Source organism: Magallana gigas, chromosome 5 (assembly GCF_963853765.1).
Source record: "Magallana gigas chromosome 5, xbMagGiga1.1, whole genome shotgun sequence".
Classification (NCBI taxonomy): Eukaryota; Metazoa; Mollusca; class Bivalvia; order Ostreida; family Ostreidae; genus Magallana; species Magallana gigas.
The window spans coordinates 426,555-442,786 of record NC_088857.1 but is presented as its reverse complement, the minus strand read 5'-3'; the positions used below and the strand labels follow the sequence as shown (position 1 = coordinate 442,786).

The 16,232-nt window shown below is 33.6% G+C and overlaps 1 protein-coding gene and 1 long non-coding RNA gene across 2 annotated transcripts in view; one reads left to right on the top strand and one right to left on the bottom strand.

The window, feature by feature from the left end:
* Nucleotides 1-16,232, bottom strand: part of LOC105328736 (uncharacterized) — a 42,971-nt gene that overhangs the window by 17,770 nt on the left and 8,969 nt on the right. Inside the window, exon 3 of the long non-coding RNA XR_010714117.1 lies at nt 15,824-15,979. This is a non-coding gene — a long non-coding RNA (uncharacterized lncRNA). The remainder of the gene's footprint in view (nt 1-15,823; nt 15,980-16,232) is intronic.
* Nucleotides 613-14,756, top strand: LOC117684579 (clotting factor C-like). Its single transcript, XM_066085956.1, has 7 exons — nt 613-622; nt 1,137-1,382; nt 7,025-7,099; nt 7,441-7,602; nt 8,692-8,877; nt 11,349-11,534; nt 14,430-14,756. Exons 1-7 carry the CDS (start codon nt 613-615, stop codon nt 14,714-14,716), a joined length of 1,152 nt encoding a protein of 383 aa, XP_065942028.1. The 3' UTR covers nt 14,717-14,756.

Here is a 16,232-nt window from a genome sequence, read left to right as displayed (position 1 = left end):
GTCAACGCTTATATTATCATATTTATTCCACTCAAAATTAATAATTATGAATTTGATTTTTTGTTCACAGTTACCAACATTTCTACCTGTTTAGGCTTATGTAATTTATGCCGTTAAAAATGTAGAGGCGGACTAAACATCAGTCTATTGTTATCGACACATACTTTTGACATCAAGTCAAGCAGTAGATGGGAAATTCCGGAATCATTCCGGTGGCGAATGTGCTGGAACAAAAGTCGATGATTCACATAAAGAAGCATGGTGGAGGATTGATCTCCCGGATTTGGCTACCATTTACAAAATCAATCTTATGTTCAGGGACTTGTGTATGTTATTTTATTGATTAATAAGGGATCTTGTACATGAATATTTTTATTTCTAAAATAAGTTTAAACATTAAATGATTTGAAAGATAAAGAAATTATATGTTTACATTTGATACAAAATTAAGAAAAAGATGTTTTTTGTCTTATCTAATTGATATCTTTGGACTTAATGATATGTTGATTTTTCTTGATAATAACAAAATGAGATAGATACTAGTATATTAATTGTGTATGTTGCATGACTAAATGCGGGTAATTTACAACACTTTCAACTCAAATCTTTGAGATGGTTGACGGTTTGTTATTGTCATTTTTTCATTTCATATCTTTACTAGATATGATTTAATGTTACCTTAAGATTTGACTTTTGACAATCGTAAGATATGTCCTTTTGGGGCCAAAAACTATTAAAACCTGAACATATCTAAAGGTATATTTTTATTATATTCATATTAACTAAAATTCTAGCAGTTATGAAGGGTATTGGGAACAAAGCAAACTATCTACTTTACTTACAACCTAAACAACCTTTTCATTTGGTAATCCAAAGTTCGTCGCCCACCAACTATTTTTTTTTGTTTTCGTTTTTCTAAGCCGTCAATTGACGTTTCAACCTTATGAATATTTTTACCGCAGCTTTCCGCCATTATGATTACTACGTCGTCGTCAACAAAGAGAAGAGGTTAAACTTTGACCTCCCTGTCTCCTGTCTACAAAGAATTACGTGTCCTTCTTAACAAAATATTTAAACAAAAAGATAAAAGTTATTTCCTTTAAAAGAGTTAATATAATTTATTTTATTTTTTGCAGATACCCGCCATTACGGTAACTACGTCTTCATCAACAAACAAAAGAAGAAAATTAAGGATCTGACCTCCATGACTCCGGTGTATTTTGAGGAGGATGAAGATCAACCCGGTGTTCAGAACATCATCATCTTCCCTGGTGGTATCCAAGGGAAACACATGTACATCTATCAAAACAAATCCAATGCCACAAATGATGAGGGCGATCAGAAAAACAACGTGTTAGACATCTGTGAAGTGGAAATGTGGGGTATCTCAATTTTGAACTATATACTTTCGATTTTCTAATTGTTAAAGCCAACCGCTATGACTACAACCTAATATACCAAACCATTAATGCTTATTTATTTAAACCAAGTTAATCATCTGTTTAAGCCATTTTTCTTTAGAAACACAATTTTTTGAATAAAATGTCCTTGTCCTGTCTGTAATATTTTATTTCTTGATTGACAATTTTTAAAATTCTTTTTCTTGTCCTGTCTGTAATATTTTATTTTTTGATTGACAAGGTCATTGTGACCTCATAAACTTACAACACGCGAGTTCCAAGATACCTGCTCTCTAATAAGGGGGGTATATTTAATAATGCCCGCCGGTGGGTTAAAATATCCAAGGGTACTTCGAATGAAAATATCGGAATCGAGTGTTGTCGAGGATGTTAGAAATATGGTCAAACCCGAGCTTAAGTTATATCTTTTGGAGAGAGGAATTACTGTGACCGACTATCAGGTGTCTCAACTTCGAGGAGGTCAAAATCCTTAACCTTAATGATTTTTTCTCGAGCAATTTCTTTAAGCTTTGAGAGATTCTTGTAGTTGTCTTTGAAATATTCTAAGATATGAAAATTAATAAACATTGTTTAAAACCTTTAAATGAATTAACTTTCTAATGCGAAATAGATGAAAGTAACGTCATTTTTTCCAGAACTAAAAAGGGCGTTAATTTTCTAGTTTTAAGAAACAAAACTTTTACTGCACCGATTCTTGAATAAAATTGTTGACTCACAAAGTCCTGTTAACAAATACTAGTTTTAAGTTAAATTATTGTATACGTCAACGTGTCCTGAGCAATCAATGACATATGCATCTGATTGATACTAAGCGGAGTTCTTTTTATGTGCTTATATGCTAATCACTTTCACTATAGATTCTATCAAGTGATAAAATGTATCGTAAGCATATCGGATATAATATAGTTTTCCTGCGTTTCGTAGAATAGCGAGAAAATGTTGTATGATAATAACGTGTTCGAATATATTGCGTAGGAATACAGGGCAGTGCCATAGGAAGGCCAGTATAAAAGGGTCAGTGTCAATAGAAAAGGTCATTCTAGCCAGTTTCACTCAGCGCACGAAGCTTAGATTCTTTTTTCGCGGGCAGCATGGCGGCACCAAATGACGAATTCTTACAAAGAGTTTCAGAAATAATGGACTCCAAACTGTCTTCATTCGAGCAAAAGATTTCCAAACAACAAAACCAGCAACACGAACAGCAATTGTCCAGGATTCAAGCAGAAAACGACAAGACATTTGTTTTCAAGAGGGAGGGAAACGAAGCCCAGTACAAATTCAGCAACAGCGTAAGAGAAAAATTTATAGAAGCCAACACCAGCCTAAGCGAAGGAGCCAGAAATGGCTTTCAACAGCATTTCATCAGGTATAGAGCTTATTAGTCAGAGACAAAAGTTAATAAAATTAGCAGACTCTTCTAAAACAGATTGGCGAACAGTGCAAAAATATACACAGCATGAATTAGCGTTAGACGAGGAGGACGAAAAACGTATCTATAAAGCTGAAATCAGGGCGGAGAAGAAATAAAAAGAGGAGAGGATACAGAAGGCGAGGACGGCCAGGCATACCAATCCATATCCGGAGCGAGCCAGCAGCGTGCAGACCCAGTCTAAGTCCTATGAGGACAGTAAAAAATCGGGGACATGCTTCAAATGCGGTTTTCCCGATCATTGGGCAAAGAATTGCACCAACACCACCAACAACAAAGAGACAGGTTCTAAGTTAAGTACTTAAGATAGCATTGTTCAAAGTTTGTGACCTATTACCAGCAAAGATTTACATGGATGCATGAGTGAGCACTTTTCAGAGAGTAAAAATAATGTGTGCCGTTTTGTGGCCACAATAGATGAAAATGTCAGTCCATTTGGGCGTTTGAGAGGTCATTTGACTAAATGGGTAGATATACAAGCAGATAAGTATATTTTGGACGTTACTGAAAATAGATACAAAATTCCGTTTAAGACAATTCCAAAAAATGTGTGTTTAGACAACAATAAATCTGCTAGGGATCATGTCAAAGTAGTTTGTTCTGAGATTCAAAAACTCATTGATAAAGGTTGCGTAACAGAGGTCAAGAATATTCCTTTTGTTGTGAATCCTTTGACACTCGCTTTCAATAAAACAGGTAAACCTCGGTTGGTGTTAGAGTGTAGGCATATCAATAATTGTATTCATAATTTCGTTTCAGAATGGAAGATGTCAAAATTGCTAGTGAAATTTTTCAGAAGGGCGATTTTTGATAAGTTTTGATTTCAAATCAGCCTATCATCACACTGGAATTTTTGAACAACATAAACAATATTTAGGTTTTCGATGGGAGATGAAAGGGGATATAAAATACTTTGTGTTCAACGTATTGCCTTTTGACATTTCTTCTGCAGCATTTATTTTTACAAAACTTATGAGAAAGGTGGTTCAATATTAGAGATCTTTGAGTTATCGGGTCATTATGTACTTAGACGATGGTTTAGCAGGGGCCGAAGGTTCGATCAAGCGTCTACACTCAGTGAGGTTATCAAACGCGACTTGACAGAGCTGGGTTTAATTATAGCAGAGTCTAAAAATGTTTGGTTTCCACAACAAAATATTGTGTGGTTAGGTTTCGAATGGGATTTGAGTAAAGGTATTTTAAAAGTAACCCAAGAGAGAGTTAGTAAGCTACTCGGTTGCATTGAAGAAGTTTACTTGAAAATTCAATCAGGGTGCTCACATTTTCGGGTGAAATCTATTGCTAGTATAGCAGGTCAGATCATATCTATGGAAAACGCTATAGGAAATGCGGTCAGTTTCAAAACTAGGTATCTTTATCAAGATATATTGTCAATATTCAGTTGGAATTCTTACATTTTATTAAGTTTGCAAACTTTAGGAGAATTAGAATTTTGGAAGATTAATTTAAGATCTATAAATGGCGAAGAAATTGAGACTTCCAAAGAAATTTCAGAGCTAAAAATTATTAGTGATGCTTCCGATTCAGGTTTTGGAGCTTACGTAGACAATTCTGAGATCTCAGAGGTAGTAGGCATCTGGACGGGAGAGGAATCCATGAAAAGTTCCACCTGGAGAACACTACAGGCAATTAACAGGTGTTTGAATACTATAGGAGAAAGTATTCAGGGTAAAGAAGTAACATGGTACACCGACAGCAAAAATGTTTGCAGAATTTTGGAAGTCGGTAGCAGAAAGACGTATTTACATGAAATTGCTGTGACAATTTTTGAAAAATTACATAATTTACTCATCATTTTTTATATTCAGTGGTTACCAAGGGCATTCAAGCCGATTAACTTAGCAGGTGTTTTGACAGTGACGACTGCGGAATAAAAAACAGTGTTTTTCAAATTATTGATGAGTTTTGGGGCAGACACACTTGTGATAGGTTCGCTACAGATTATAATAGTAAATGGACCAAATTTAACTCTAGATGGTGGTGTCCAAACACAAGTGGGATAGACGCTTTTAAGCAATTCTGGGGTAATGATAACAACTGGTTAGTTCCACCAGCAAGGTTGGTGTGCAAGACAATAAATGAATGAAAACAGGATAAGGGTAAGGCTACCTTTATTATTCCTCAGTGGAAATCGGCTCCATTTTGGCCATTATTGTGCAAAGGGGAAGAATGGGATTATTTCATTAATGGCGTGAAAAATCTTAATTCCTTGATAACCTAAAGAGGCAGAGGGGCAAACGGCATTTTTGGGGGACATAAAATGTTTGACATGGTAGCATTGCGCTTAGAATTCTAGATATTAAATACAACTTGTTCAGTTTTTTCCATTTTTTTCCCCAGAGCTTAACATTGAACAGAGAGTACAAGACAGTTTATTTTTAGCGGACAATGCAGCTCTAGCAGAAAAAATGTATGAACATATTATGAAATCTAGAAGTGAAAACACAAGCAAAAAATATATGTCGTCATTCAATAGATGGTCAAAATTTATAACGAACAAAGAAAAATCAGCTATTCCAGCCATATTCAATGCATGTCGCTCTTTATCAAACGCATTTGTTGAATATCGGATGTTCTTTTCACGGTTATTTCCAGTGCTGTGTACGCTATAAAGTGGGCGCATTCAATTTTAGGATATAAAGATCCAAAATAACATACATTCATTAAAAATATTGTAAACGTAACAACAAAGCCAGAGTTATCAAAAAAGAAGTCGTCATGACTAAAGATCTCGTCCTATTGTGTGATATGTATGCAGATAGTTCCAATTTGTTGGAAGTGCGTGATTTGTGCATGATTCTACTTTCCTTAGGTTTTTTACACTACGAGGAACTAAGATCACTTCGTTGTTCGGTTATTGAATTCTTTGATGGATACGTCAAAATTTTCATCAACAAAAGCAAAACCGATCAATATAGACAAGGAAACGAAACACTAATTTCAGCGGGTGTTACTTCGGCTTGTCCAGTAAAAATGTTACAACGTTAATATATCGCTAGGAAATATAGACATTTTTTCTGATCTTTTTTTGTTTATGTCCGTGTTTAAATCCAAGGCGGGTTTAAAGTTAATATACAAAAATAAAAAACTGAGTTACACTCGGGCATGTTATCAAAACAGTTTTACTTAAATCCATTATGGGAAATGCCAATATCGGTCTTCATTCCTTGCGATCGGGAGGTGCGACAGCAGCAGCAATTCCAACGTAAACGAGCGATGTTGGAAAAAGCATGGAAGATGGGGATCAGATTCGTCTGAAGACGGTTATGTAAAAGACAGTGTAGAAAGCAGACCTTCAGTTTCAAAACATTTGAGGTTATAATAACAAACAGAAGTACAAAAGACAGTCAGGTTACAAGTTTTGTTCTGTTTTGTTTTTTAGAACTTAAACTATTTCGCATAATTTTTCATACTTTGCTTACTTTTGAACATTTAATTCTAAGCTCGTCTGGCTCACACCTAAGTTGTGTTGTTGTTAGTTTGTTGGAAATATTCTTTTAAGTGTAAATTATACTATAGTTTTCCCGCGTTTCGTAGAATAGAAATAAATGTAATAAATAAATGTAATAACGTGTTCGAATATATTTGCGTAGGAATACAGGGCGCGGCCATAGGAAGGCCAGTATAAAAGGGTCAGTGTTAATAGTAAAGGTCATTCTAGCCAGTTTCACTCAGCGCACGAAGCTTAGATTTTTTTTTAAGTTTTTTTTTATGTCTCTATTAAATTTATTGAATTATATATCATTCTGTAATTAATAATATTTATAATAAAGTATGAATAAGTCCGATATTCGCCTCTAGACGTTATTTACACTTGCGTTCGGACACAGGTTTCCATAGTTTTTTCAAATATTTTATCTATGGTTTTTCCTGGGCGGTTTTTAACGTCATTCATGGGGAATTTGTATGTTACATTTTATGTAAACACAATATCGATGATGTATTATCATTAAAGGCCAGCTGCCCTCAAAGCTTGTCTGGCTCACACCTAAGTTGTGTTGTTGTTAATTTGTTGGAACTATTCTTTTAAGTGTATATTATACCAAATTACGATTTAAACGGGTAGTATTTGTTTCCCTGGCTCATCCCTAAATGATATGATAACTAATTGTTAATAAGTTGTTATTATATTTTTTTATTTTTTTTCTTGAAGGTTGCTTGGACAAAAAGCCTGATGAGATGAATTGTTCATGTTCTCGAAATGAAAATTTTGCCGTCCTCCCGAAAGGTGGGTCCGATATCGGAACAAATGATGTCTTGATAGTCACGTGGTCTTGTTAGTTTTCAGCAGTATGTTTAGCTTTATAGTCACTTGGACTAGTTTTCTGCAGGGTATTATTGGTGTTGATTAGATAGTATAGGTCTAGATTACTGAGGTAAGTAATAAATTTTTACATCAAGAAATAAAACACAAATGAAAGTTTATTTTCTGTATACTAGGCTAAAACTGTTGTTGCATCTTTTCGAAACATTATTATACTAGACTGTAATAATTTTTGCTTTTTCGTGTCTAGATGACTTGTGCTTTCTTTGTTAAATTAAAAACTAACGGTTATTTTCCTTTTTCAGAAATATTAACATCTGTTGTTGCATGGCCATCCATAAGTAATACACTGACTTTAAAGTGTAACCAAGGCAATGTTATTTTGCAACAGTCTGAAGATCAATGTGATTTTAAACCCAAGTGTGTTTTGAGATACACAAACAAATCTGCTCTGTTTTTCTGCTCAAGTAAGTTAATCAAACAATGCATTAAGATATCCATACATTAATTAGGTGACTTACTTTTCAAGCATGCACTTATACGGATACAATTCGTTTGTTAGAAGACATGTATTTCCTATTGCCTGTGCCTCTGCCCAATCTCAATGTTATAAATAAATTGGTTCAAAGCATTCTTGTGGGAATGGAGTACTAAATTGCTTAAACTAAGGGCAAAACATTTTTTTAAAGTTAAGTAAAGAAATATCTGGGGAAAATGTTTTTAAAATATTCTTTTCAAGAATTACAATGCTACAATTTGTAAAATTATTAGTCAAGCATCTTAAGATAGTGTAGATTCTAATTTGTTAAACCATAACTTGGGCTCAAGGCGGTGTTCAAAGTTTAACATAAAAATCTTCTCAAGAAATAAAATGCTACAATTTGTGAGATTACTATGCAAGCATCCCAAGATATTGAAGATTCTATATCATCCCAAATCGTGACCATGTCCCTTTAATCTATCGTCAAATATTATAATGTAATCACATGTATATTACACTTATTTTAAAGAGTTTCATATTTTAAAAAAATCGAAATTGAATGATACAAGGAACTGTTGTTCAGGAACTGAACTTCACTTTGAAGCAGATAATTGAAATGCTACAGTAGTAATATTCCTAAATAATGATATATCATGTGTTATATCATATTCTACCTTACACATACATGTCAAATATACTTAATTCTACAGTCTTGTTTTTAAACAGGGCAATCTTGAGATATAAAGATGTACCATATTTCCCTATGTTTTGTGGAATATTACAAAAGTTGATTTATACAAAGGATTCATTCAAACAGAATTTGTACTCAGTATGGTAGTTGTCCTTCTTTTTTAAACAAAGCTTTAGATTTGTAAATCTTGTAGATATATATTTGATTATATTAAAGCATCATTATTCTTGAGAATATGTTTGCATGTAAAATCATACGTTAGGATTTTGTGATGCTTGCATTTAATAACCAACAGATATACCCTAAAAGCCACCCTATATCAGTATTAAATAGGCTAATATTTATGTGATACGTTTAGTATATGTACTAACAATTCTTTAAAAGACTGCACTGAGCACATCTACAATACAACAACTACTGAACTGCAACACCCCCAACCAGTCTATACACTGAGTGTTGGTGATAATGTCACATACACCTGTAAAAATGGACATAGACTTGCTGCTGGAAATCTCACCAGAATTTGTCAGGAAAACGGTTCATGGAGTGGAGAAGAACCGATTTGTAAACGTAATTATTAATATTATTTGCAAATATAAAAAAGGATCTTTTGCAATGCTCTAATTTTGTGGAAAAAGAGAGAAAACTGTGTACTTTTATTAATGAAGTATTGACCATCAAATTATTTATTATGTCAATTTGGTTATTTTTAAGCTTGTACGGTGGCCACGTTTAATGCTAGCACTACAGACGCACAGTATTTTCAACCAAATGATTCATTGAACGTTGGAGATAATGTAACATACACCTGTAAAAGAGGCCATAGACTTGCTGCTGGAAATCTTACCAGAATTTGCCAGGAAAACGGTTCATGGAGTGGTGAAGAACCGATTTGTAAACGTAATACTTATTACTATTTGCAAATATAAAAATAAAGCATCTTTTTATGATGCTCTTATTTCTGGAAAAAGAAAGAAAACTGTGTACTTTTATTAATGAAGTATTGACCATCAAATTATTTATTATGTCAATTTGGTTATTTTTAAGCTTGTACGGTGGCCACGTTTAATGCTGGCACTACAGATGCACAGTATTTTCAACCAAACGATACATTGAACGTCGGTGATAATGTCACATACACGTGTAAAAGAGGCCATAGACTTGCCGCTGGAAATCTTACCAGAATTTGCCAAGAAAACGGTTCATGGAGTGGTGAAGAACCGATTTGTAAACGTAATACTTATTACTATTTGCAAATATAAAAAAGGATCTTTTGCAATGCTCTAATTTTGTGGAAAAAGAGAGAAAACTGTGTACTTTTATTAATGAAGTATTGACCATCAAATTATTTATTATGTCAATTTGGTTATTTTTAAGCTTGTACGGTGGCCACGTTTAATGCTAGCACTACAGACGCACAGTATTTTCAACCAAATGATTCATTGAACGTTGGAGATAATGTAACATACACCTGTAAAAGAGGCCATAGACTTGCTGCTGGAAATCTTACCAGAATTTGCCAGGAAAACGGTTCATGGAGTGGTGAAGAACCGATTTGTAAACGTAATACTTATTATTATTTGCAAATATAAAAATAAAGCATCTTTTTATGATGCTCTTATTTCTGGAAAAAGAAAGAAAACTGTGTACTTTTATTAATGAAGTATTGACCATCAAATTATTTATTATGTCAATTTGGTTATTTGTAAGCTTGTACGGTGGCCACGTTTAATGCTGGCACTACAGATGCACAGTATTTTCAACCAAACGATACATTGAACGTCGGTGATAATGTCACATACACGTGTAAAAGAGGCCATAGACTTGCCGCTGGAAATCTTACCAGAATTTGCCAGGAAAACGGTTCATGGAGTGGTGAAGAACCGATTTGTAAACGTAATACTTATTACTATTTGCAAATATAAAAATAAAGCATCTTTTTATGATGCTCTTATTTCTGGAAAAAGAAAGAAAACTGTGTACTTTTATTAATGAAGTATTGACCATCAAATTATTTATTATGTCAATTTGGTTATTTTTAAGCTTGTACGATGGCCACGTTTAATGCTGGCACTACAGATGCACAGTATTTTCAACCAAACGATACATTGAACGTCGGTGATAATGTCACATACACGTGTAAAAGAGGCCATAGACTTGCCGCTGGAAATCTTACCAGAATTTGCCAGGAAAACGGTTCATGGAGTGGTGAAGAACCGATTTGTAAACGTAATACTTATAATATTTGCAAATATAAAAATAAAGCATCTTTTTATGATGCTCTTATTTCTGGAAAAAGAAAGAAAACTGTGTACTTTTATTAATGAAGTATTGACCATCAAATTATTTATTATGTCAATTTGGTTATTTGTAAGCTTGTACGGTGGCCACGTTTAATGCTGGCACTACAGATGCACAGTATTTTCAACCAAACGATACATTGAACGTCGGTGATAATGTCACATACACGTGTAAAAGAGGCCATAGACTTGCCGCTGGAAATCTTACCAGAATTTGCCAGGAAAACGGTTCATGGAGTGGTGAAGAACCGATTTGTAAACGTAATACTTATTACTATTTGCAAATATAAAAATAAAGCATCTTTTTATGATGCTCTTATTTCTGGAAAAAGAAAGAAAACTGTGTACTTTTATTAATGAAGTATTGACCATCAAATTATTTATTATGTCAATTTGGTTATTTTTAAGCTTGTACGGTGGCCACGTTTAATGCTGGCACTACAGATGCACAGTATTTTCAACCAAACGATACATTGAACGTCGGTGATAATGTCACATACACGTGTAAAAGAGGCCATAGACTTGCTGCTGGAAATCTTACCAGAATTTGCCAGGAAAACGGTTCATGGAGTGGTGAAGAACCGATTTGTAAACGTAATACTTATTACTATTTGCAAATATAAAAATAAAGCATCTTTTTATGATGCTCTTATTTCTGGAAAAAGAAAGAAAACTGTGTACTTTTATTAATGAAGTATTGACCATCAAATTATTTATTATGTCAATTTGGTTATTTTTAAGCTTGTACGGTGGCCACGTTCAATGCTAGCACTACAGACGCAGAGTATTTTCAACCAAACGACACATTGAACGTCGGTGATAATGTCACATACACGTGTAAAAGAGGACATAGACTTGCTGCTGGAAATCTCACCAGAATTTGCCAGGAAAACGGTTCATGGACAGGAGAAGAACCGTATTGCAAAAGTAATCATTTAATATTGTTTTAGATAATTTTTAAGTGATGCTAAAGTTAGAAAATAGGAACATACTAATTATTGAACTGCCAGTTTAAATTAATACTTGTCATCATGCTCGTAGAGTTATTTCATGACCTTTGCCCAAATAAATATGCTTTTCATGTTTCTAGCTAATACCAATATCAAAACAACAGACAATTATGATTCAGATATTTATCCTGATGTATATACAGATTTTTTGTGACCGACTCAGGGAACAGTTGAATATAAAAGGAAGAGCTTAACGCGCAAGCTCCAAGACCAGGAAGTGTGGAGTTATTGCCCTTGAATTAACATTACTAGAGTTATAGTTCTTGTCCCAAACAATATGCTTAACTGCATGAAATAACAGGGTTTATCCATATTTGATAAACCTAATTATATGAAAGCGGCGGAAAGGACAAAAAAACTAAAAAAAATATAAAACGAATACCTATCTCAGTTCTAATGATTGAGATAAAGTGCATTATCAAGAGCATTTTTGCAATACGAATATGCATTTGTGCATAATTAAAGATAAAAGATTAAAAACAAACGAGAGGGTCATGTTTTAGCTCACCTGAGCTGAAAGCTCAAGTGAGTTATTCTGATCACATTTTGTCCGTCGTCCGTCTGTCCGTCCAACAGGATGAACCTCTACCATTCAGTTAACTGAATGCTGACTGAAAGGTCATTAAGTCGCCTTTCAGTTTCATTTCAGTCACCTTTTAGTTGACTGAATGACAGCGGTTCATCCTGTGTCCGTCTGTAAACTTTTTACATTTTGAACTTCTTCTCTTAAACGACCTGGACAATTTCAACTAAATTTGGCAAAAATCTTTCTTATAGAAAGGTAGATATAAATTGCAGAAATGAAAGACCAATCTTTATTCAAAGCGGAGAAAGTCTTCGAAAATGTAGAAAAAGGGGGGATGCATTTTTAAAAATCTTCTTCTCAAGAACTGCGGAATCATTTTCAACGTAATTTAGCATAAATGATCCCTATGGAAAGGAAAAATCATGAGCTAATTCTTACTCAAATTTGAGTTATTACGAATATAATAATAAAGGAAATGCGAGTTTCGATCAGATTATAACTTCGGGTTCGGTATTCCATACCTCGAAAACGGGACGGTGTAAAAGTAGGTTCTTTGTTTAAGCAGCCATGTTGAATCAACGGGTCGATCTCACAAATGTTGTCCAACAGTTCGCGTGCAAAGGAAATTTTTGAAACATGCAAGACACATTGGTGCCGATTTTGTGAAGTAAATTGAGGTTGAATATTTCAATGCGTTGACAGTTTTCACATTTGACGGTTTCGTTCATTTTATATTATTTATGCTTTGTTACCTAGGAAACTATCGCCTGTATTTTATAATTTTTACGTATCAATTCAAACATTAACTTCGGTAAATCAGACAGTTGACTGTGCAAATTAAGCAAAATCTGGTGTATTAACAAAGTACTAAAATACAATTCATTCAATTGGTAATTCGTACGTATGCCCTTTTGCGTAATGGATTAATGCAATAGGTTTTAATTTGTTGAGATGCTCAGCATTTTCTCGAGTTTATTCAGTTTAAACAGAGTTTAATATCGCTGACGGAAATATATATATATTTATATGATTCTTTTTGAAAAATAAATTGTGCTCTTTGTTTAAGTGCATGTCTCTTCTGTTTAATCGTATACAATTTCTTTTTACAAACCATATTTGAGTGTTAGGTTTCAAATTATAAGCAAGATACAGAGCTGTGTACAAAGATATGAGGCCATTTTTTGTTTACATTTTAATGTTGAATAGGAAATACCAAGTGAAAAATCTAGCAAAATTGTGAGCTCTGAATCTTGCTTATAATTTTACGATTGACGCTGAAATTTTGGTTGATCATTAGAAATGTCTCGCTTAAATTCAAATACTTGTACAAAAAATTTAAAAGATAATATGCTGTTACTTTCTGGGGGCCCCTCTTTATACGATGAATTATATGAATTCCACATTAATTTTGATAGTTTTTCAGACACGATTAAATTAAAACCGACACCGTTAAAACAGTTTCCATAGTTCTGACACATTTTCTACGGGGATAAAGGCATTATAGCTATTCCTAAGAAAATATTACAGCGTAAAATCATCCTGGTTTGTAGCCATTTGTTGTGTTTTAATAAAAATGAAAATAATGGGTGGGTCTTAGTAAAATAGTGAAATGCTTACAATACATTAACTATAATAACTCTTTTACATGTCACATGACAACATTTTGCATTCGAGTGTATTCATCAATCAAGTGAGTAAGGTTAAAAAGTCAGGGGAGTTTACGCCATGGAAACAACAGTCGTTTATAATGCGAAAGACGAATTATTTTTTTTTTATTTTTTTTATTTGAGGAATTGAGCGCATAAATCTTTTTCCCATATAGTTCATTCCACTAACTGGTGTAATATCGAACAATAAATATTATAATAAATAGAAGAACGAAAATATAGGGAATTGGAAGTTAACAGTGTACCCATATTAAAAGTGTAGTTTTATATCTTGGATAGGATTTTCTTATTTTTTGGTAAAAATGGTATTCCATTAAGGTAAAATATTAAGTGTATGCAAAAATATGTGTAAAATTCGAATACTTTACAATATTCATTTCTTGTTATTCTACCGAGGGGCCATATAAAGTCATTGTTGCCAAGGTGAGCGATGTGGCCCCATGGGCCTCTTGTTTCTGCAATACTCGCTCCATATCCGTATGAACCATTCAGGAAATAGTTTTATTAGCTAAACACTTCCATTTTAAAAGATTACAACTTACTAAAAATTGATCTTGATATTTCCATGGGTCAGATATTATATATGTAATATTTAATACATAATTTGTATTTATTTTAGGATGCAAATGCTCTTGTAAAAGATTAGCGTCACAGAATTTTATCAAAGATCCAGTTGTCCTCCAACAGAGAATTGAGAAAATCAAAAAATTCCTGGCGGTGAATAGATCGGAGTTGTCTGCCTTTAAGAGGAAGAAGATATCCAGCTATGACGGACGTGCCTCTTCTACAGGAATAGGGATGACTCTGGGGGTAGGGGTGATAACTTTTGTTATTGGCGCCATTGTATGTAGTGATTTACTCACGTGCAGGGAAAGGAGACGAAGAAGAGCGCCCCCTAAAGCGTGACTTTGCGTACCGTGGAACACCTTACGATTTGGAACAGGCACTAAAGCTTATTTTAAAAAAAAAAAAAAAATTCTATAACAACATACGTATTGTTGATTACGTGAAATAATCATTTTTTATGGTTAGATCATTCTTTTATTGATTTATTACATTTTAAAACATGTATGATATACGACTATATCTCTGGTACGATTATTACAGCGACATGAATTATACATTTCGTCTTTGATAAAAATAACAGAGTATTTAAGCAGTCATAAACACAGCTATTCATATTTATTTTTGATTTGAGGGTTTTTATTGCAAATGTTTTATACAATGGGATTAGGAAGCACACATTCTTAAAACTTATTCGACCTCTCTCTAAAATATCTTTTGGAAGCACACACACAATAAAAATATACATAAGAACGCTGGCTAAGCCACTGTTAAAGTTAAATCTCATAGGTAACCTCGATGTATCACAAATGGAACACAATAATATCGCATTCAGCTAAAGCAACAGTCCCTCTGCACTCTACACGTCGTCGTCTGCTGATGTGACGTCATTAGACGGTCGTGTAGAGGAGAGAGTCGATGATAATCGTTCGAGATCTGTTCTACTCCTCTCCAATCTTCGACTTTCTAGATTTCGCCATCGTTGATTAAGCTCTCTCATTTTCTTGGCCGACTTTAATCTGAAAAAGAGGGTTTAAATAATTCAGAAATTATGTATCTCATTTACAGGTAAAGTTCCAACTACTATCTGGTACAAGTGATATAATTGATAATGTTATTAGATGCCATCAGGCTAAATTTTACATTATTGACAGATAATTGATATTATGTTTTTAGATGTCACCAGGTTTAATTCAAACCATCGACGATCTATTAATATTGTATAAAATATATCTCAACTGAACGGTTTATAAAATGAATTAATAATCAGCATTATCATTATGAGCTCAGTTGCATTCATCTTCATAATCGGTAGCAAGATATGCTTTATTGATTAATGCACTGTTTCATAAGTCAATGATTCCTGGTATTTCTGTTATTCCGTATTGACACGAGAGAACAACACAGCTAGTTATGTTTATGGTAAAGATATCAACATCGTGGTCTGACCTCCGATCCCGTGACGTCACTTCCCGTATCTGTGTTTCCGATTTCTTTTTCTGGAAAAATTCGCTCCATTTTTGCTCCTCTTGTTGCTCCTTCGGAGAGAGGAGATCTTCATCTTCAACAAGAATATTAGGAACTCGGGCCATACCTTCAGAATGGCTGAAACGGAGAATAGATTAAGCATGTTTCCGTGAATTGTTTTGGATAAACCTAAATATACTAGGAATCCATTGATATATATTCAATATACATACCACCTTAATAATTAAAAATTATTTAAATCTTTTAAACCACTTCCTATTGTATATTATCTAACATAATCATTCATCGCAATTTTAACAAACTAATTTTAAAAATATGACATGTTAATCATATCTCATTAGTACATTTTGAGCCAATTGTTTCGATTTTT

Bases quoted from the DNA above. Each gene is read 5' to 3' on its own strand.
- LOC117684579 (XM_066085956.1), top strand. The intron at 7,100-7,440 runs GTGGGTCCGATA...TTCCTTTTTCAG, and splicing joins TTTTGCCGTCCTCCCGAAAG to AAATATTAACATCTGTTGTT. The intron at 7,603-8,691 runs GTAAGTTAATCA...ATTCTTTAAAAG, and splicing joins TGCTCTGTTTTTCTGCTCAA to ACTGCACTGAGCACATCTAC.